This window comes from Gadus morhua, chromosome 6, assembly GCF_902167405.1.
Source record: "Gadus morhua chromosome 6, gadMor3.0, whole genome shotgun sequence".
Lineage (NCBI taxonomy): Eukaryota > Metazoa > Chordata > Actinopteri > Gadiformes > Gadidae > Gadus > Gadus morhua.
Window position 1 is genome coordinate 3,828,406 of NC_044053.1, and position 23,253 is coordinate 3,851,658.

Below are 23,253 nucleotides of genomic sequence, written 5' to 3' on the forward strand. Positions count from 1 at the left end.
GCGACTTCGATCGCTCAGACCTCTCGCTTATGATGCTACTTTGCTAACAATGCTAAAAAACAAGAAAATATTTCTGCATCCGGTACGTCATGAACTAGGGCTTGGCTAGGCTCCCATGATGAGGAAGCATATCTCTTCTTGATGTTGCCCTGCGCCATTGAGCAGTTTACATAGGACTGAATTGGCGCCATTTTGGAATCCGGTGTCCATTCTATAATATGTCCATGATCCACACTCAGCGGTTTCACCGTTTTGAGTACACCATCCGGGTCCGTTCAGTACACTTATTTTCGCCCGATCTGAATTGGAACGCCCCACGTACTCAAACTAAGGCTAGTAAGTACGGATAGTATGGATATTGGAGTTAAAGCTGTGTGTGTGTTGTGTTGAAGCCCAGAGCAGCAGGAGAGAGCAGACTCCCCTGGACCCAGCTGTGTCTCCATGAAGAGTGACCGGTCTATGGGTTTTCCTCCTAACTTTAAAGATGAACGCCCCTCCAGAGAGGAGAGGTAGGAGTTTCTAACAGACGTTGAACAGACCAGTTAAATGGTATCAGATTCTACCGATACTGATGCTTACAAGTTAGGAAAAATATTCTCTCTGTCTGTCTGTCTGTCTGTCTGTCTGTCTGTCTGTCTGTCTGTCTGTGTTCCAATACCCATACTTCCATGAGTACACTTAAACGTAGTACACTATCCGCACTCACTAAGTGCGCTAATTGTCAGATGTCAGTGTGGTTCCAAATCGAATACTCGGCGTTGCACTAACCGGAAATTACGATCACGAGTGCCGCCGCGGCTCCTCCCCCGCAATAAACATCCCGCTTTGAACCGTGAACTCTTTACGCCTAGCAGCTATAAAAAGCTATAAAAGCTAATGACTATATGCAGGCTATGTGAAAAATGCGCATGGACAGTGTTGTGCCTGAACGCGTTCATTGAACGATAGTTCATGGACTCGTTCATATTTTGGGCGAACATGAACTTAACGTACTGTATTACTGCCTGATGAACGTTACTGTGAACTCGTTCATTCTGGTGTCTGTGAACGGCACATGCACTCGGTTTAACTTTGTTCAATTGGGGGGTTATTTGTTTATCAAAACACGGGTGCGCGTGCAGAATGAGAACATTTGTTTGACCGGTTGCCATGGTTATCTCCGTGTGGTTAATTTGCAGTTGCGGTGTTGTCAGCTTACTGTTGCATTAAACTGCAATCAGAAAGTTTGGTTATATGCTATAGACCCTATAGTGTCTGTGGTGTAAAGGCTGGGACGAATTAAAAAAATATAAATACACTATGTTGAAAGTATAGACCGTCCCGATTCCCATTGAAACGAATGGCGCGGTGATTATTCTTCAAAACGAGATCTGTTAAATTGTGAAAATTGAATCAAACCGTAATCAGACAACACGGTTATATGCTATAGACCCTAGAGTATCTGTAGTATGAAGGCTGAGACGAATTTCGAATTATAAATATGTACAATCCATAACGTTAGCTCTCTGGCTAATAGCTTAGCGGACTAGAATACCTCCTAGAATCATTGCTTGTTGGCCGGAAACGGAAATGGGGGCTGTTTACGTTTGGTTGTAGTCTTTTCGCTCGGTTCTCCGACTCAACAGTAGGGCTAGAACCGAGCGAAAAGACTACAACCAAATTTGAACTACAACCAAACTAGTTCCCTTTCCGCTTCCGGCCAACGAGCAATGAGTCTTCCAACAGAAATCAATGGGATTCACAAAATGCGCTAAATGTACAATAAAACACGATAGAAACTACTTCGCTACGATGCTTGAATCAACCAATCTATTTCATCCTAGACAAATCACGAAGTGGGCTCGATGTTCAAAATACCGGAAAAAAATAATAGCTCACACAGCAACATATTGAAAAAAAGAACTATGAACTAGTTCATTTTTTGGAACTGTGAACTTAGTTCAAATCTTTGAATTATGAACGTTGAACTGAACTAGTTCATTTTAAAATTTGTGAACTGAACTTTGAACTAGTTCACGTAGAAAGTGAACTATCCCAACACTGCGCATGGACATATTCTAGAATGGACACCGTATTCCAAAATGGCGCCCATTCATTCCTATGTAAACTGCTCAATGGCGCAGGACAACATCAAGGAGGGATATGCTTCCGCATTACGCTAGACTAGCCACGCCCTAGTTCATGACGCACCGGATGCAGAAATATTCTTGTTTTTTAGCATTGTAGCATCATAAGCGAGAGGTCTGAGCGATCGCAGTCGCATTGTTTACCGACCATGGAAGTATAAGTTAACTTCATAAATATGAAAGATCGCTCCATATAACATATAATAGCAACAACATAGTAAATGTATGTTGGACTAGAAAGCAATACAGTTCAATTATATTGCTTAAGAAACAGATTCCATCCAACTACTTACGAAAAATGCAATCATTACGGTATAATTTTTACAAAATTGTTAATAGCCTAATAAACATTTCAGTTGTGTTAGTATTGATTTTTAATTTGCTTGTTTAGCTATGTATGACAGTTAACAATGTTGGTGTAGGCCTATTACAAATATTTATGTGGGTAGGCTACTCCAACCTCGTTTCTGATCGATATGTAACCATTTATTTGTATATAAATTATTGATTGCATTTTTCATAAATAGTTGGATGGAATCTGTTTCTTAAGCAATACAATTTAACTGTATTGTTTTCTAGGCCAACGTGCATTAACTATGTTGTTGGTATTATATGTTATATGGAGCAATCTTTCATATTTATGAAGTTAACTTATACTTCCATGGTCGGTAAACAATGCGACTTCGATCGCTCAGACCTCTCGCTTATGATGCTACTTTGCTAACAATGTTAAAAGACAAGAAAATATTTCTGCATCCGGTACGTCATGAACTAGGGCGTGGCTAGGCTCCCATGATGCGGAAGCATATCTCTCCTTGATGTTGCCCTGCGCCATTGAGCAGTTTACATAGGATGAATGGGCGCCATTTTGGAATCCGGTGTCCATTCTATAATATGTCCATGATCCACACTCAGCGGTTTCACCGTTTTGAGTACACCATCCAGGTCCGTTCAGTACACTTATTTTCGCCCGATCTGAATTGGAACGCCCCACGTACTCAAACTAAGGCTAGTAAGTACGGATAGTATGGATATTGGAGTTAAAGCTGTGTGTGTATTGTGTTGAAGCCCAGAGCAGCAGGAGAGAGCAGACTCCCCTGGACCCAGCTGTGTCTCCATGAAGAGTGACCGGTCTATGGGTTTTCCTCCTAACTTTAAAGATGGACGCCCCTCCAGAGAGGAGAGGTAGGAGTTTCTAACAGTCGATGAAAAAAGACCAGTTAAATGTTATCAGACTCCAACGATACTAATGCTTACAAGTTAGGAAAAATATTCTCTCTCTCTCTCTCTCTCTCTCTCTCTCTCTCTCTCTCTCTCTCTCTCTCTCTCTCTCTCTCTCTCTCCCTCTCCCTCTCTCCCCTCTTTTATGTTTACTGTGTGTGTGTGTGTATGTTTACTGTGGGTGGGATTTCCCTCCCCAGAAAACCCCACCAGAGGTCAAAGGTTACCAGTGCTCAGTCTGTACAGCAGCATCAAACAGAGCTGATCAAGGTCTGTAAACGTCCAACATGTCTTTTGACTTAAGCTCTACATGAACATTAGAAAGCATCTCTTGTGGTGCTAATAGTCTCCAGGCTTCCCTCTTCAAACCAGCGGGACGTGAATCCAGGACAGATGCTTCTGATGTCCTCAGTGAGTTCAGAGTAAAGTTCTCTTCGATGTTTGTTCTGTTCCAGAGGGCTGAGGAGAACGCACACGTTTTCCTAGACAAGGAGCTGAAGAAGCTCTGGAGGGAACTCTTCTCAGATTACCCACAATGCTCAGAGAGTCAGAGGGAGGAGGTGGATGGTAAGAACGAGGAGCAGAGGAGGCGCGCCACAGAGGGAGTGGTGGACATCACAAAGCTCTGCCTGATGGAGATGAACCAGGAGGAACTGGCCGACACACTGGGGGACAGTAAGAGACTCTTATTTTGAAGACAGTAGAGGCAATTATTTTGAAGCACAGAAGATAATCTATCTTAAAAACAGTCAATAAATTCTTATTTTGAAGAGATGCAGCACTATCTTGTTATATCAGCATATTTAGTCACTTTCCACTGATTCACTATCATTATTAATATTATCTTTAGACCAATCATATTGCTTTGAAAACAATAATCACAATTTTGAATAATTGATCCGGTCCTTGTCACGACCAGCTTCTGTAACAACAAGTAATGAAGCCACTAAATATCATGAAGTTGATAATTTGGTAACACTTTATGTTAAGGTACACCTATTCACCATTAATTAGTTGCTTATTAGCATGCAAATTAGTAACATATTGGCTCTTAATTAGTCATTATTAAGTACTTATTAATGCCTTATTCTGCATGGCCTTATTATACAACCAGTAAGCCATTAACTAAGAGTTTTCCCTCAATAACCTCAGAATTATTGCTTATTAGCAGTAAGTAAGGAAGTTGTTGCGTATGAATTATGATCTTAATATGCTTTGCTTAGTATGGACTTTATAAGGTGGTAGTACCACAAGAATAGTTATTCTCCCTTAATAACACTTAATGAATATGGTCTGTTCTTACATAAAAAATACACAAAACTACAAGTGTTAATAGTGTCCAAATAACTCTAAATTAAGTCTTTGTTACTTAGAAATATGTTCCCCATACTAAAGTGACATCTTGATCATTACTAATTCACTAGTAATTGAACACTTATTAACCAACACATGTTCCCTAATCTAAAGTTGCCTCCTTTTTACACTTAGTTAATATATTATAGCACATAACTACTGCAATGAACAAGCGATGGGTTACACCTTTGAAAAAAATGGATCTATCTATAGGTTCCCTCTCATTCAGTGATAGAATAACAAAGACAGCACAAGTACAAATACCTCATTTATTAAACCACTGGTTCAGGTTTTCCCAAGGCTGACAACAAATACTGCCTGAAAATTCAAACACTGACAAGTATCAATGTTTATAAACATGTCATACAATATGGTATCAAATGTATAAGCAGGTCATACTGTATGATAATACAGGTACTCTATTGTTGAACATCTGTGTGATCCTTGAACCAAAATCTGCCTGCTTAAAAAAAACACAATATAAAATACTGCACAATATTAAGTACAAAAATACAATAAATTGCACAATCTAAAAAATATAAAACCTGCACAGCTCAACATGAACTTGCTCTTCATCAGCTAAACTACACTTGTCAAAGCTTAGGACAAATGTACTGAACTGTACAAACATTGCACTTTCACAGCCTAAACTTGCTCTATAAATACTGCATCAGGTTGATTTATTTCCCCTGTGCACAAATATTTCACTTTTCCAATACAATATAACAGAATTTTAACTGAACAAAGAAGCTCACTTGCATTTTAATACTTTAACAAGGGAAGGAGTTGGCCTTTGGCCTTCATGTCCATGATAATAGTATTTTTCTCAGAGGTAACAGTACATTTAGTGTGTCGAAACTTTTGACTGGTAGTATAAATATCAACTTGATATCTGCATCTACATTTCAGACAGGTTTCATACTGGATATTTTTTCCTAATGTCATGCAAAAGCATTCCAAGTGTTCCGTTATTGTGATGTTTTCCACGCCAATAAGTCCACTCAATTACATCTAAGTGATCCCTCAACAGTTTTTGTGTGCGGTTCCCTCTTTGTCTCCAGATAGTTGACTTGCAAATACCCCAAAATCTCTCCAGGTTTTGTGTATGTGCACCTGTAACAGGGTCGACAAAAAAATCTTGATGGTTGACAGTCAGGTGATTGTACCCTTCATCCTGAAGACGGCGGTAAGACCTCCACCCATCTGAAATGACAGAGCTTCCACGACGAACATGCTTCTTTATTAGAGGCAAGAGATGCCTGACTGAACGGTGATGCACAATCTTAAGAATGGGTCTCCTCCTGTCATTCTTAATCCCTAGCATTCCGAACACCCAGGAACTCCTGTTGCTTGCCCGTCCTCTGTTGTACTGAAATTCACAAGAGCAAATATTTCAAAATGAGGACAATGGCACTCACAATACAATGATTCTGCAATAATGGTGGGAAATGGGAGAGAATAAATCATGAGTCAAAAATTCAAAAGTTCTCTCTAGCTTTGGAGTAGTGGTGCATGTTTACAAATATTGAACTGTTCTGGGGTGTAGGAATAATGTGGTTTCTTAAAACTGACATTCCCCTCTATTGCATCAATGAACTACAATGTATCTTATTTCATAATGCAGTAGTTACTTCTCGAGATACAGCAGATACACCTCCAAGCACCTCAGGCAAAAACAGGTTTTAAATGTATGTATTGTCTCTACTTTCAGTAGCTGAATTTAGCTCAGACTTAACCAACATCAAACACATGTTTTTAGACACAAAATCATGTATTTGGCATCAAAGTAATACTCATAAGTGTTTAAGTAACTTACAATATGATATGGTATCAAATGTATAAGCAGGTCATACTGTATGATAATACAGGTACTCTATTGTTGAACATCTGTGTGATCCTTTAACCAAAATCTGCCTGCTTAAAAAAAACACAATATAAAATACTGCACAATATTAAGTACAAAAATACAATAAATTGCACCATCTAAAAAATATAAAACCTGCACAGCTCAACATGAACTTGCTCTTCATCAGCTAAACTACACTTGTCAAAGCTTAGAACAAATGTACTGAACTGTACAAACATTGCACTTTCACAGCCTAAACTTGCTCTATAATTACTGCATCAGGTGATTTATTTCCCCTGTGCACTAACAAGGATATAACTAAATCTGCACAGGTTAATATTTCACGTTTCCAATACAATACAACCGATCTTTAACTGAACAAAGCAGATCACTTAAGTCTTTAATATTTCATCAACAAGGGGAGGAGTTGGCCTTTGGCCTTCATGTCCTCTATAATGCTCTTCTTCTCAGGGGTAATGTGGGTTGCACACCTCTTAGCAAAGGACTGCAGGGTCTCAGTTGCAGGATCATACTTCAGGGTCTTGAAGGTTTCAGGATCCACAATGCTGAGCTCTGCAATTGCAGCAGTCATCTTGATGGTTCCCCGGTTCACGCCATTGATTCTGAAGGCTTCAGTCATGGTGCGGACTTTGCTTAAGCTTTTCAAGACTTTTTTATATCTGCTGATAACCTCGGCTGGTCCTTTTGCTGAAAAATATATAAAACAAAAACAAAAGAACACGAGAAATTAGCACAAACAACGGCTTAAGGTCGGCTGAAATTGCTCAAACCGGTCACTTCTCTTTTGATAAAAGTATGAAGCATATTCTAGGAATGGGACAATCTGCTCATCTACTGATATGATTACATGCACAATATGTGGTTCAGAATTCAATACAAAAATGATACTCTAAGATCTGTTTAGTTGGTAAGTCTTACGGTTCAGAATTATGTTTACTTCTGAGAGACAAATCTTTCTAGCAATACATTTGATGTTGAATAATAATTAGTGTGAATGCTGCAAAATAAAATGGAGCTTTATTCTTGATGAAAGCCACATTTTTTACTTTAGACATTTAATTTTTATTTATCATCAAATTCCTAGTATATTCAGACTCTAGAACTGAAGATCTGTATTTTTGCCTCATAATTACTTCAGAACATATATTTTTAACAGCTCTTCCAATGCTTTTATTAATAATTACTTTTCATGACCACTTGTTGCTAACAGGGCAGGTGGTTCAAGTTATGCCATTCTTACCTCTCACATGAGCTTTTCCAAGCACAGCCACAGTTGCAGATGCAGGTGGCTGTGTCCAACGTTTCTTCCGTCTTTGGATGACAACATCACTGTCCGAGGACTCACTGATGTTTGGAGAAGATGGGGGAATGACGTCATCTTCATCCATGTTACCATCGTCATCCTCGTCGTCGTCCTCCAAAGTAAATACTTTTGGTTGAGCTTAGATCAAATAGGATAGATGAGACAAAGATCAGATTGTTATGAAGACATATCACACCTTTCATTACAATTACATTACATTTTGCAGATACAAGTTGCTCCCAAATCACTCACATGATTTCTTCTTTCCCATGATTTGCTCACGCAAGAAATTGCGCTCTTGCTCAAGATCCTTTATTATTTTTTCTTGCCATTGGATCCTTGCTTCTAGGAACTCCACTTTGGAGATTGATCCTTAAAAACAAAAATGAGAGCAGGATACAAAAAATATTATGATTTGACAGTATTGAGTGAGTGAGTGAGTGAGAGAGAAAGAGAGAATGACATGCATGTAACAAAGGTAGTGGACCAGATATGGTGTGTGCGGCTGCCTCAACTTGATTTGTAAGCACATGTATACTGACAAAATCTGCCAACAACTTTAATCTCAGGCAGGAAAAATCCCTAGCAAAAAATGAAACTCTGCTAAGATACACTGCTAGAAAATGAGAAATCATTACCTGATCCAATGCTGCTTATGCTGCTGCGACTTGGAACAGAGCTTCCTTCAACTTCAGGACCTACAGTATGGCATAGGTACAACAAAATCAACATATGAATAGAGGACTTTCAATGTTTAAACACATTTGGACAAGCTAATTATTTAGGTATTAAAGTTACTTGAAAGTTGACAAAGAAAAATTTACCATCCAAATCATTTTTGGTCACCTCTGTCATCGAGTCATTTTTAGGGACTTTTAGGGACATTTTCTTCTTGGCCTTAGGCTGTAAAAATATAAATAAATTCATGTCACTATAACCGGCAAAATGTAATAATCTACACAAGATTCAAAAGCTCTTCTTGTTCGAATGACTGCATAGTGCATAATTTATTTTTCATCACAAAATATGGTTCATACTAAAGCATTACATATGCACCTACATTCACATTTTATGTTAAAGGCCCACTATGCAACTTCGGGCATTTCTTCGCTGTTTTCTTGGTTTTGGCACGCACATTTCTCTACACAGCGCCCCCTAAAGCTTCGTAGTAGATATTTCACAACACTGTCGTAACAACTCGTTGACGTCCCTTCCCCATGCTCTTCTACGCGAGCCATGTGCATTTGTTTTCAAAGAAGCCGGCGAATGCGCGGAGCCATGTCCGAAATAGATGTTCATAAAGTGTAGGCAAGGTTATACATTTTTAAAATGGTGTATTTGCATTGCAATAAACATAAATCCATCATTTTTTATAGTTGACGGGGAGAATTTATACCCTAGGTTATAATTATTTTATCTTAGGTTGAACAGAACAATCAGTGTAAGAGGTTTGGCCAACATAATAATCGAAATAAACAAGAACCTGGATTCGGGGATTCAGTCTGTATCTGGGGGACGAGACATACGAACAGCAAAACACCCATGGAAACAAAGGTGTTTATATGGTTGCAACCAAGCAAGCTAGAAACAAACAGGGCTCACAACAAAACGGTCGAGAAAACAATTTTTACAGGGCTCAAAAAAATGGTTGAGCAAACACATGTGTACAGAGACTATCAGAATCAAGAATATTACGCAGACAAAGTTCACCAAGGGTATTTTCAATTTCAAAAGCAACACGGCCGAGTCGGCGTCTGATTTGCAGTCTTTTTCTTTCAGTTCACGCTATTCCTGAAAAGCTTGCCCAACGTTTACTCATGTCTGGCCTCTCTGTCGGTCTGTCTCCCTTTTCTCTTCTTCTGTTCCTCCGACATTGGGTTTCTCTGTCTCTTTTTGGTCGGCTGATCTATGATGAATATAACAATCCATTAGTTACTTGTGTTTATATCGAGCCGGTTCCGTGTTTGTGGGTCTGTGCCGTAAAGCAATTCGTTACTGTAGTGACCATAGTAGTGACCCTTGCACAGAAGCATACGGCCGACATCTTTATTTTTTTCGGGTGGAAATAGTAACATAGTTACGCCATTAAATGCGTTTATGGAAACATTTTTAGCGAGAAATGTGCATTTTACTTTCAGAATGTTCGCTCGGTGAATGTGAAGGATGTTTGGTTTGATAGTTATGACGAAGAGTGAACGCTCCGTTCACTTGCATGGACAGAGTCTCTGGCTGCTAAGCAACCTCAACGTCTTGGCGGACTATTTCTCTGCTGATCAACACTACGAATGCTGGAAACACACCAGACACACCATGTGAAGTTATTTAACCCGATTATCGTTATTTATGAGTCCTTAGCCCAAGTGAAGGAGTTCAAGTACCTCGGGGTCTTGTTCGCGAGTGAGGGTACTATGGAGCGTGAGATTGGCCGGAGAATCAGAGCAGCGGGGGCGGTATTGCGTTCGCTTTACCGCACGAGCTGAGCCGCAAGGCAAAGCTCTCGATCTACCGGTCGATCTTCGTTCCTATCCTCACCTATGGTCATGAGGGTTGGGTGATGACCGAAAGGACGAGATCGCGGGTAAAAGCGCCCGAGATGAGTTTTCTCAGAAGGGTGGCTGGCGTCTCGGGATAGGGTGAGAAGCTCAGTAATCCGTGAGGAACTCGGATTAGAGCCGCTGCTCCTTTACTTAGAAAGGAGTCAGCTGAGGTGGTTCGGGCATCTGGCAAGGATGCCTACTGGGCGCCTCCCTTTGGAGGTGTTTCAGGCACGTCCATTGGGGAGGAGACCTCGGGGAAGACCCAGGACTAGGTGGAGAGATTATATCTCAACACTGGCCTGGGAACGCCTCGGGATCCCCCCGTCAGAGCTGGTCAATGTGGCCCGGGAAAGGGAAGTCTGGAGCCCCCTGCTTGAGCTGCTCCCCCCGCGACCCGACCCCGGATAAACGGATGACGATGAGATGAGATCGTTATTTATATCCGAGATTATTTAATCTAACCCGATCTAAACTCTATCATGCACCCAAACACGGCGGCGTTTGGGTTTCCTACCTCGGACAACAATTGCCTCGCAACTGGCTGTTTATATCTAGCCGGTGCCATGTTTGGGTGTGTGTCTGTGCCGTAAAGCATTTTCGAAACTACAATCTGACTACATTTTCGAGGATACTTCCGCTGCGTCACATCCGGATTGTGTCGGTCCGAACAGATCAAGTTGCATATGCGCTTTTTCACTGGAGAGGCGACATGGGTAAATGACACACCCACCAATCAACCCAGAAATGGATGCAGAACCATCAGCATAACTCTCAACCTGCATACTTAATGTAATTTTGGCTAAAAAAGTTGCATAGTGGGCCTTTAATGTTACAGTTTCTTTCCTACTATTCACCCAGCTCACGTGCACACTCACGCACTCAGCTAGCTTAACGTTACATTAGCTAATTAGCCTACACACTGCAGATAAATAGGAGGGTTTACTACTCTTTAACTATGTAAACGGCCCGAGGAAGGGCGTTATGATGTGCTTACAAAACTCAGGGGGAGTTTCAATTAACAGGCTAGCGCTTAACTTACCATTTTTGTTGCACGAATTTCCCTCTTCACTCTCCAAACTGTGAACGAAACGGCAAATACCCACCTTCTCCGAATCTTTCACGTGACTGGTGGCTCCCTTTGGATGATTGGATGAGGATGTCACATGACAGCATAGTAACAGTCAATGATTGGATGAGAGCAACATATCGGAGGAACACGGCTACGGATTGGTAGATTGTTATGTCAATTAATGTAATGGCACTTCGCGCCATTCTTTGATGCAGGACTGCGAGACTGTTTACACATTTAGACATCAAAGAAGACGGGTGCGCGGGGCAATATTATGAGCTTTGAATCTAATATTATTCCATAGGTATAGGTTTAACAAATATGTTGTTGGGTTACGAGTTTTTGAGTCGAATACATTTTAGACGGTGCCCCAAGGAAAACTACAAGTTCACCAGATGGTTAATGAAAGAAGGCCTACTTCGAAAATGGATGAAATGCCCCTCTTGCTCTCATGTTATGAAGTTGAAACGGTCCTACGGCAAAAAGGAGGCAGCATGGTGAGTAGAACAACTAGACATGTGCCTTATTTATTAATTCTTTCTTTGTGTGTAAGCATAGGGGATTGTGCAGCATGCAGCCATCCAATTATATCTGCTAGAATTCAGTGGCAAATCCTATATTTTACGACAATTTTTTTAATACAGAAGTTATGAGTGGTGTACACACAAAATATGCTAAGTCACATCTAGACAGTCACAATACAAATCACACACACAGCTGCAAATTTTAATTTTTAAGTAAGCTACTGTTTATTTGGTAGAGATAGGGGTGTTAATGTTTCCACAAAGTTCTATATGTGTACAAAATCTGAAATGAAAAATGCCTTTTTACCAATTTTAGATCACATTCCTGGTCATATTGTTCACCTATTTAACAATACATGCCACCAATCAGCTTGACTTTAAACTTGTACATGCACAGGGATTAATTGATTGATATCACCCTTTTCATGCTGCGTGGCACGGAAGCACAAGTGGTGACAAGTAGAGTAGAGTAGACAGCTAAATTTACTCAAATGTCTAACCCGATTTAAGGTGTAACAGTTGTAGATATTACTTGTCAAGTAGGCCTAGAAATGAGACTGTTCTGTTGTGCTTTGAGATTGCATGGGGGGAGGGAATCACAAGGACTACTACCTTGTTCAATCCCAATCTTAGCTGTTTCAACACTTATACATAAACATCTATGTCCCCCTCTCCATCTTCATTTATGTTACATTTTTATTAAGTGAAATCAGCACAGTATCATAGGTTTTTATTTTGTTACATTAACCTTTGGATTTAATCATCAGGACATGCCGAGATTCCTGTCACAAAGGGAAAACGGTGTCGAGGTCCATCCGAAGTGGCTCAATGTTTGAGCATTCTCACATTCGACTGCATACGTGGATGCATTACATCTACAGGTGCGTGGTTTTACATTGTATAATAACAAAAGCCATCAAAGACAAACTCTTAACTCGGACCATAATGTTTTCTTTGAATGTTCTCACTATACTGTTGGTTGGGATGGGTCCTATAAGAGCCAATGCTTACGAGACATGAGTTTATACATTATATGGGAAGAATTCTGAACATTGGTCGAATTTATCAAGTATGTGTAATTGTATAAGTACTGGGTTGCGAAGAGTCCAATGTAGTACAAAGGTCTTGTGGATTTTTAGGTTTTAGGTGGTTCCCGGAAATTGTCTCAAAATAACTTAATTCATTGGCGAAAAAAAACCCCACACAAGTTCAAAAGAACTTAACTTTTCTAAACAGACACTTCACTGTGCTAATTTACTCAGTATCCATTTTTTCGGTTGTTTCTTAAAACTCTTCAAAGATACAGCAGATTTAATTTGTTTTGGGATTTTATTCCATTCCTCCCCTCATACAGGGAATGTTCTTCACCCTACTTTGCTTTTGAGATTTGTTGTTTCCGGTTAAATACACTCTTGTATTCAGGCTATGAGTATCTGCTGTGTCTGCAAATGGGACTGCAAATGAGAAATTATGGTTATAATTATGACAACTTAAGAAATTGGTTTTAACCCCCCACTTCTAAATTGTGTCATTGAAATATTTATCTGGTTGATCTATTACAGATTCGCCCAAGGCCTTCGACTGAGACAAGTGGACATGCTGCAGGAAGGAATTACTCGGAGTTCTGCAACTACCACAAGCACAATAACGGAACACTTGGAATGCTTTTGCATGACATTAGGAAAAAATATCCAGTATGAAACCTGTCTGAAATGTAGATGCAGATATCAAGTTGATATTTATACTACCAGTCAAAAGTTTCGACACACTAAATGTACTGTTACCTCTGAGAAAAATACTATTATCATGGACATGAAGGCCAAAGGCCAACTCCTTCCCTTGTTAAAGTATTAAAATGCAAGTGAGCTTCTTTGTTCAGTTAAAATTCTGTTATATTGTATTGGAAAAGTGAAATATTTGTGCACAAGGGAAATAAATCAACCTGATGCAGTAATTATAGAGCAAGTTTAGGCTGTGAAAGTGCAATGTTTGTACAGTTCAGTACATTTGTTCTAAGCTTTGACAAGTGTAGTTTAGCTGATGAAGAGCAAGTTCATGTTTAGCTGTGCAGGTTTTATATTTTTTAGATTGTGCAATTTATTGTATTTTTGTACTTAATATTGTGCAGTATTTTATATTGTGTTTTTTTTAAGCAGGCAGATTTTGGTTCAAGGATCACACAGATGTTCAACAATAGAGTACCTGTATTATCATACAGTATGACCTGCTTATACATTTGATACCATATTGTATGACATGTTTATAAACATTGATACTTGTCAGTGTTTTAATTTTCAGGCAGTATTTGTTGTCAGCCTTGGGAAAACCTGAACCAGTGGTTTAATAAATGAGGTATTTGTACTTGTGCTGTCTTTGTTATTCTACCACTGAATGAGAGGGAACCTATAGATAGATCCATTTTTTTCAAAGGTGTAACCCATCACTTGTTCATTGCAGTAGTTATGTGCTATAATATATTAACTAAGTGTAAAAAGGAGGCAACTTTAGATTAGGGAACATGTGTTGGTTAATAAGTGTTCAATTACTAGTGAATTAGTAATGATCAAGATGTCACTTTAGTATGGGGAACATATTCTAAGTAACAAAGACTTAATTTAGAGTTATTTGGACACTATTAACACTTGTAGTTTTGTGTATTTTTTATGTAAGAACAGACCATATTCATTAAGTGTTATTAAGGGAGAATAACTATTCTTGTGGTACTACCACCTTATAAAGTCCATACTAAGCAAAGCATATTAAGATCATAATTCATATGCAACAACTTCCTTACTTACTGCTAATAAGCAATAATTCTGAGGTTATTGAGGGAAAACTCTTAGTTAATGGCTTACTGGTTGTATAATAAGGCCATGCAGAATAAGGCATTAATAAGTACTTAATGACTAATTAAGAGCCAATATGTTACTAATTTGCATGCTAATAAGCAACTAATTAATGGTGAATAGGTGTACCTTAATATAAAGTGTTACCGATAATTTTACAGGAAATATTGACATGCTTCCACTGATGTCCCCATCCACTATCGGATGTCTTCTGTTGTTTTCTCATTTAGGATCTGCTGCTGTCGAGTGCCAACACAAAATTAAGTCTCTTTTGATGAAGAAATTCAAGTGTGTGTCTGAGGGAATCGCTAAAGCAGGACAGCCCACAGGCCTGAATGACTTCTACACCGAGCTCTTCATCACAGAGAGAGGCAGTGGAGAGGTCAACGAGGAACATGAGGTCAGACTGATTGAAACAGCTTCCAGGAGACCGGCCAAGGAGGACACAACAATAAAATGTGAAGACATCTTTAAACCCTTAACTGATCAAGATCAACCAATCAGAACAATTATGACAACTGGAGTGGCCGGCATTGGTAAAACCGTCTTAACACACAAGTTCACTCTGGACTGGGCTGAAGACAAAGCCAACCAAGGCATACACTTTACATTTCTCTTAACTTTCAGAGAGCTGAATTTACTGAAAGAGAAAGAGTTTAGCTTGGTCAAACTTCTTCATCACTTCTTTATTGAGACCAAAGAAGCAGGAATCTGCAGATTTGACCTGTTCCATGTTGTCTTAATCTTGGATGGCTTGGATGAGTGTCGACTTCCTCTGGACTTCCAGAACAACCAGACCTGGACTGATGTCACAAAGCCGATCTTGGTGGACGTGCTGCTGACAAACCTCATCAGGGGCAACCTGCTTCCCTCCGCTCGCATCTGGATAACCACACGCCCTGCAGCAGCCAATCTGATCCCTGCTGAGTGTGTTGACATGGTGACGGAGGTGAGAGGCTTCACCGACCCACAGAAGGAGGAGTACTTCAGGAAGAGATTCAGAGAGGAGAGGCTGGCCAGTACAATCATCTCCCACGTCAAGAAATCAAGAAGCCTCCACATCATGTGTCACATCCCAGTCTTCTGTTGGATCACTGCTACAGTTCTGGAGGACATCTTCAAAACATCTAAGAGAGGAGAAGAGGTGCCCAAGACCGTGACTCAGCTGTACAGCCACTTCCTGAGGGTTCAGTCCATACAGGGGGGCAGGAAGTATCATGGGAGTGCTGAAACAGGTTCACACTGGAGTTCAGAGAGCAAGGAGATCATTGTTTCTCTGGGAAAACTGGCATTTAACCAGCTGGAGAAAGGCAACCTGATCTTTTACGAGGAAGACCTGGCAGAGTGTGACATCGATATCAAATCAGCCTCAGAGTACACAGGAGTGTTCACCCAGATCTTTAAAGAGGAGTGTGGGCTGTACCAGGACAAGGTGTTCTGCTTTATCCATCTGAGCATCCAGGAGTTTCTGGCTGCCCTTTATGTCTTTCTGTCCTTCATCAACACAGGGGTCAATCTGCTCTCAGAAGAAGCACCAACCTCTGGTGAAGAGAAACTCCTCCACTTCTACCAGCATGCTGTGGACAAGGCCTTAGAGAGTGAGAACGGACACCTGGACTTGTTCCTCCGCTTCCTCCTGGGCCTCTCTGTGGAGACAAATCAGATTGTCCTAAGAGATCTGCTGGCACAGAAAAAAAGTAGATCAGTGATCACTAAGATTAAGAAAGGTGTGCTGGGACAGACAGGAACTAGCTCACTGACCAATAAGGAAACTATCACATTGGTGTCTTACATCAAGAGCAAGTTAAATGGAGATCTCTCTCCAGAGAGAAGCATCAACCTGTTCCACTGTCTGAATGAGCTGAACGATCGTTCTTTAGTGGAGAAGATCCAGCAGTACCTGACTTCCGGGAATCTCTCAAGAAAATCTCTCTCCCCTGCTCAGTTGTCAGCTCTGGTCTTCATCCTACTGACATCAGAAGAGGAGCTGGACGTGTTTGACCTGAAGAAATACTCTGCTTCAGAGGAGGGTCTTCTGAGGCTGCTGCCAGTAGTCAAAGCCTCCAAAACATCTCTGTAGGTTCACTAATAACATGTATTACGATACACATAACACAATATCTATAACTTTGGAATACAAGGTTAAAATAATATGCAAAACATCACTGTAGGTTCATAACAGCTTTATATTATATTAATATTATATTATATAACAACATGTATTATTATTCTACTCCAAACAGAATAAACATACTAATAGGATATAAAAGATACAATAATATATAAAACATCTTGCAGGTGTACTATTAAGGTATAATGAAGTTCCGTACACACAGAATACTAGAATACAGAAGTAGTATAACCATCTATTCCACATTTTACATCCAATACATAATTAACATCTATACATCTAATGATTAAGTGAAAATTATTGTCACTAATAAAATTCCTTCATTATGTAATAAGTTGAAGATTTTTGTTAGTTTACACACAGTTCCTAACATGTTCTGTTTATTGGTGTGAAGGTTAAATTGCTGTAAGCTGTCAGAGAGATGCTGTGAAGCTCTGGCCTCAGTTCTCAGCTCCAACTCCTCTAGTCTGACAGTGCTGGACCTGGGTACCAATGATCTGCAGGATTCAGGAGTGAAGCTGCTCTCTGGTGGACTGGGGAGTCCACACTGTAAACTGGAAACTCTCAGGTCAGTTATCAGCCTCTTCTTCGAACAGGTTATTATAGACTCCAGTAAGTGCTGCTCATGTCCAATGCATTTCTGTTATGCGCTCAGAAATTTGGGACATTATTGACTGGGGTTTCAACATTATTGCTATGGGTTTAATTACGACCAGAGGTTGAGCATGTGCAAAGCGTGAGCGAAAACTCTAGTTATTATGATGATAACTTTTTTCATACTGAAACATGTATTTGACAACCATCTCTTAATATTTAAAGAACCAGCTTATTCATACAATTTAGTATTTCATGTATGTAAAAAGACTGGTGACAATTCTCATAACATTCATTCACAGTAACTAACATGTTCCTGTTTATTGGTGTGAAGGTTAAATGGCTGTAAGCTGTTAGAGAGATGCTGTGAAGCCCTGGCCTCAGTTCTAAGCTCCAACTCCTCTAGTCTGAGAGAGCTGGACCTGGGTACCAATGATCTGCAGGATTCAGGAGGAAGCTGCTCTCTGCTGGACTGGGGAGTCCACACTGTCAACTGGAAACTCTCAGGTCAGTTATCAGCCTCTTCTTCAAACAGGTTATTCTAGACTCCAGTAAGTTCTGCTCATGTCCGATGCATTTCTGTTATGCACTCAGAAATTTGTAACATTATTGACTGGGGTTTCCACATTATTGCTATGGGTTTAATTACAACTAAAGGTTGAACGTGTGCAATGCGTGAGCGAAAACTCTAGTTATTATGATGATAACTTCTTTCATAATTAAACATGTATTTGAGATCCATCTCTTAATATTTAAAGAACCAGCTCATTCATACAATTTAGTATTTCATGTATGTAAAAAGACTGGTAACAATTCTCATAACATTCATTCACAGTAACTAACATGTTCCTGTTTATTGGTGTGTAGGTTAAATGGCTGTGAGCTCTCAGAGAGATGCTGTGAAGCCCTGGCCTCAGTTCTCGGCTCTAACTCATCTAGTCTGAGAGACCTGGACCTGAGTTCCAATGATCTGCAGGATTCAGGAGTGAAGCTGCTCTCTGCTGGACTGGGGAGTCCACACTGTACACTGGAAACTCTCAGGTCAGTTATCAGCCTCTTCTTCAAACAGGTTATTCTAGACTCCAGTAAGTTCTGCTTATGTCCGATGCATTTCTGTTATGCGCTCAGAAATTTGTGACATTATTGACTGGGGTTTCCACATTGTTGCTATGGGTTTAATTACAACTAGAGGTTGAACGTGTGCAATGCGTGAGCAAAAACTCTAGTTATTATGATGATAACTTCTTTCATAATTAAACATGTATTTGAGATCCATCTCTTAATATTTAAAGAACCAGCTCATTCATACAATTTAGTATTTCATGTATGTAAAAAGACTGGTAACAATTCTCATAACATTCATTCACAGTTCCTAACATGTTCCTGTTTATTGGTGTGAAGGTTAAATGGCTGTAAGCTGTCAGAGAGATGCTGTGAAGCTCTGGCCTCAGTTCTCAGCTCTAACTCCTCTAGTCTGAGAGACCTGGACCTGAGTAACAATGATCTGCAGGATTCAGGAGTGATGCTGCTCTCTGCTGGACTGGGGAGTCCACACTGTACACTGGAAACTCTCAGGTCAGTTATCAGCCTCTTCTTCAAACAGGTTATTCTAGACTCCAGGAAGTGCTGCTCATGTCCGATGCATTTCTGTTAATATTTTTCCCTGCTGACAAAACACCTGGTTCTACACAATGTAAGAACCTGTGAAGAAACGCTCTTAGCCTACCAAACACAGCAGACTTCTCCTGACTGTAACCAAACAATATCTAATCTGAGTTGTAGCTATTGAGGAAGGAGCATCTGTTTAAGATCCTGTTTCATATCCAAGTGAAGGAAGGTCTGCTGACTGGAATGACATCATCTCCCCACTTCCTCTTCCTTTTCTCGGACAGGGTGACAGCTTTGTCTCAATAAAGTATCAATAAAGCTTTTACTTGTCCTCCATATGGAATGAATGCACTTTATAAATGTGGTTACTTTAGATGGTGTGTGTGTGTGTGTGTGTGTGTGTGTGTGTGTGTGTGTGTGTGTGTGTGTGTGTGTGTGTGTGTGTGTGTGTGTGTGTGTGTGTGTGTGTGTAGCTTGTCTGGCTGCCTAGTCACACAGGAAGGCTGTGCTTCTCTGGCCTCAGCTCTGAGCTCCAACCCCTCCCATCTGAGAGAGCTGGAGCTGAGCTACAATCACCCAGGAGACTCAGGAGCTGCGCTGCTCTCTGCTGGACTGGAGAATCCACGCTGGAGACTGGATACTCTCAGGTATGGAGAGGGCAGCTCACCACTCAGGGACAAAGTCTCCTACAAGGATTCAAGCCGCTGCTAGATGAAGTGGTTTGAAAAGGCTTCTGTAACTCATGTTGTGTACAAAGTGATGAGAGAGCAGATGATGAAGGTGAATGTTTCAACATGCTGCTCTCACTTTGTTTCCCCCCTAGTGTGGAGCACGGTGGAGTGTGGAGGCTGAAACCAGTTCCACAGAGGTGTAAGTGTCTCTTAAGTTTTATGTATATATATTTATATATACATTTATACATTTATACATGCATAAATACATGCATACATACATACATACATACATACATACATACATACATACATACATACATACATACATACATACATACATACATACATACATACATACATACATACATACAAACGTTTTGACAGTTAATTTCCAGCCTGTCTGTGTGTATATGATGATATATATATATACGATTCCTACCCAAGTGCCCCAAACGATATGTATATGTATGTGTAGGTAAGCACGTGTATGTATGAGTACATGTTCATGCATAGATAATCAACCCGGTATCACGCGATTTCGTGCTCATGCGCACAAACGTTAATCTATTGAATCGTGAACCAGAGCACAATTGTCCGAGTTTTTTCGTGCTAAACAGAACGAAATGTTAACCATACTCCACGAAACGAGAGAGAGAGAGAGAGAGAGAGAGAGAGAGAGAGAGAGAGAGAGAGAGAGAGAGAGAGAGAGAGAGAGAGAGAGAGAGAGAGAGAGAGAGAGAGAGAGAGAGAGAGAGAGAGAGAGAGAGAGAGAGAGAGAGAGAGAGTAAAAGAGAGAGAGAGAGAGAGAGAGAGAGAGAGAGAGAGAGAGAGAGAGAGAGAGAGAGAGAGAGAGAGGGGCATTAGAAGGGGTGAGTGCAGGTAGTACAGTGCACCCTCTAGTTATATATACGTCAATATTTAAATGTTTGCATTTTTGAAGCAGACCTCCTCAAAAACTGAAAATAAATAACTAAATAAAAATAACATTGCTCCAGAGAACGAAATGGAAACCAATGCATTTCTGAATGGGAGTGTTTCTCCGATTTTTCCATGCTACACGGAACGAAATTTAAACCCATGCATTTTGGATTGGAGCGTTTCTCAAAATATACATATATATATATTCATTATATAGGAGAGGACTATATAGTGCATCATTGTCCATCTCTATGGCTTCCTCTCTCTCTTTTCCACTGTGTTTCGAGAATTCACATCGATATAACGAGAAAGAATGTAATGATAACGGCAAGAAAATAAAGGCTCCATGGTCATAATACTTTAAATATAATTAAATTAAAGCGTGTAACAAGGAAATTAGACGATCTAGTTGTGGGCCAGCAGAGGCTGAATTTGAACCAAATTCGGCCCATAACCTTTTTAATATTTAATATTATATATATATTTAATATTTTCCAACACAGTCTCACTCCCTACTCGTCAAATGTGTGATGCATGGCCAAGGATCCCTGGCGTCAATTTCCGTCTGATCTTTAGTTTTATAGTTATTAGGAAGATTTTATCGGCTCGCTCGCATGTTTCAATGACGTCAGGTTGCTAGAGACGCTGCTTTCGCTAAACTAACAGCTCACGTGTTTCCTGCGTTTGTGTTATTGAACCGTTACTTTATGTAACTTTTAATGATATGATCTTGTTAGAAACACGTATATCTGAGAGCCAACCCAGTCTCCAAAAGCATACGTTGACAGTGTACGTTTTTGTGAACACTGGATTACGTTGCATTTCAACATAAAATAGTGTGTTATATACACACACACACACACACACACACACACACACACACACACACACACACACACACACACACACACACACACACACACACACACACACACACACACACACACACACACACACACACACAATGCATTTCGCTGCTAAAACAAAACAAAAAAATATTCCCTCAAATATTATTACTTAAATAAATACTATGGCAGAATAAAGAATAAATTCATTCATTATCATTCAACTTGAACATGTGTTCTTACAGTATAGAGTGGTGGAGGGATGATGTATGTTGGCCAACCCGGAAGTGAGCGTCGCCGTGGGTTCCTTTGACAAAAAGCCAACGGGTTTTTCCATTGGATTTTGTATTATTGCAGAAAAATTAGCATCTTTGAAGCACCTCCTCAAAAACTGAAAATAAATCAATAAATAAAAATAACCGTGCTCCAAAGAACGAAATTTAAACCAATGCATTCTGAATGGGAGTGTTTCTCAGATTTTTCCATGCTACACAGAACGAAATGTAATGTTTGATGACGAGAGAGCGATCAAAAAAAGAGTCTGAAAGAGAATAAAAAGAAGAAGAATGCAGGAGAACCGTACTAGTGATGATGATGATGATGATGATGATGATGATGACGATGAAGAATGGATTAGCAGCATGTCTTGTTCTCCCTCAGATGCCTGTGAACTCACAATGGACCCAAACACGGCGCACAGACGACTCTCTCTGTCTGAGGACAACAGAAAGGTGACGCTGGTTGGAGAGGACCAGTCGGATCGTTGCCAGGTGTTGGGTAGAGAGGCTCTGACTGGCCGCTGTTACTGGGAGGTAGAGTGGAAAGGACGTGTTGATATAGGAGCGACATACAGAGGAATCACAAGGAGAGGAGGGGGTGATGAAAGCCTGCTTGGAGAGTACAACCATTCCTGGAGTCTTTATTGTGATGATGACGGTTACTCTGCCTTGTACAACGATCGTGGAACAGCCATGCTTCTCCCCCCTGCTGGCTCCACCAGAGTAGGAGTGTATCTGGACCGGCCTGCTGGCTCTCTGTCCTTCTACAGAGTGTCCCCAGGTGGAGGAGGGTCCTCAGACACACTGACACACATCCACACCTTCTGGTCCTCCTTCACCCAGGAGGACCTCCTCCCTGGGTTTAGGGTATGGAGGGGTCAGCGGGGTGCCTCAGCGTCTCTGTCGGGTTTAGGGTGGGGTTAGGGGGGGGTCCTCCTCAGTGTCTCTGTGTCCGTTGTAGAAAAAAACAACATACAGACGGGCGGGCGCGCACACACACACACACACTCACACAAACACTCACACACACTCACACACACACACACACACACACACACACACACACACACACACACACACACACACACACACACACACACACACACACACACACACACACACACACACACACACTGCTTTTGTGTTAGAGGATGAGTGGCTTCGGATGAAGGGCCTTTGGAGGCCTGAGAGGACTCAGATGACTCAGTAGTCACGTTTCCATCTAAAGGTGAAGCGAATCTTTAGAAAGTTCGCAAAAAAGAAATTTGAATTAGATGCGTTTCCATCAAGTGGTTTGAGAGGAAAACTACACACATTCCAGAGCTTGTCGTATCCTTTTGATGACATGCTCTCTCTTGA

At 40.5% G+C, this 23,253-nt stretch overlaps 2 protein-coding genes across 2 annotated transcripts in view; both read left to right on the top strand.

Annotated features, from left to right (window-relative positions):
- Positions 1-23,253, top strand: part of LOC115546108 (NLR family CARD domain-containing protein 3-like) — a 127,844-nt gene that overhangs the window by 35,802 nt on the left and 68,789 nt on the right. The window contains exon 5 of the mRNA XM_030359785.1: positions 393-509. Within this exon, the coding sequence (XP_030215645.1) occupies positions 393-509 (117 nt within the window). The remainder of the gene's footprint in view (positions 1-392; positions 510-23,253) is intronic.
- LOC115546109 (NLR family CARD domain-containing protein 3-like) lies at positions 3,971-22,874 on the top strand. The gene is made up of 6 exons (XM_030359786.1): positions 3,971-4,022; positions 15,077-16,922; positions 18,973-19,146; positions 19,653-19,826; positions 20,003-20,049; positions 22,277-22,874. Exons 1-6 carry the CDS (start codon positions 3,980-3,982, stop codon positions 22,816-22,818), a joined length of 2,826 nt encoding a protein of 941 aa, XP_030215646.1. The 5' UTR covers positions 3,971-3,979; the 3' UTR covers positions 22,819-22,874.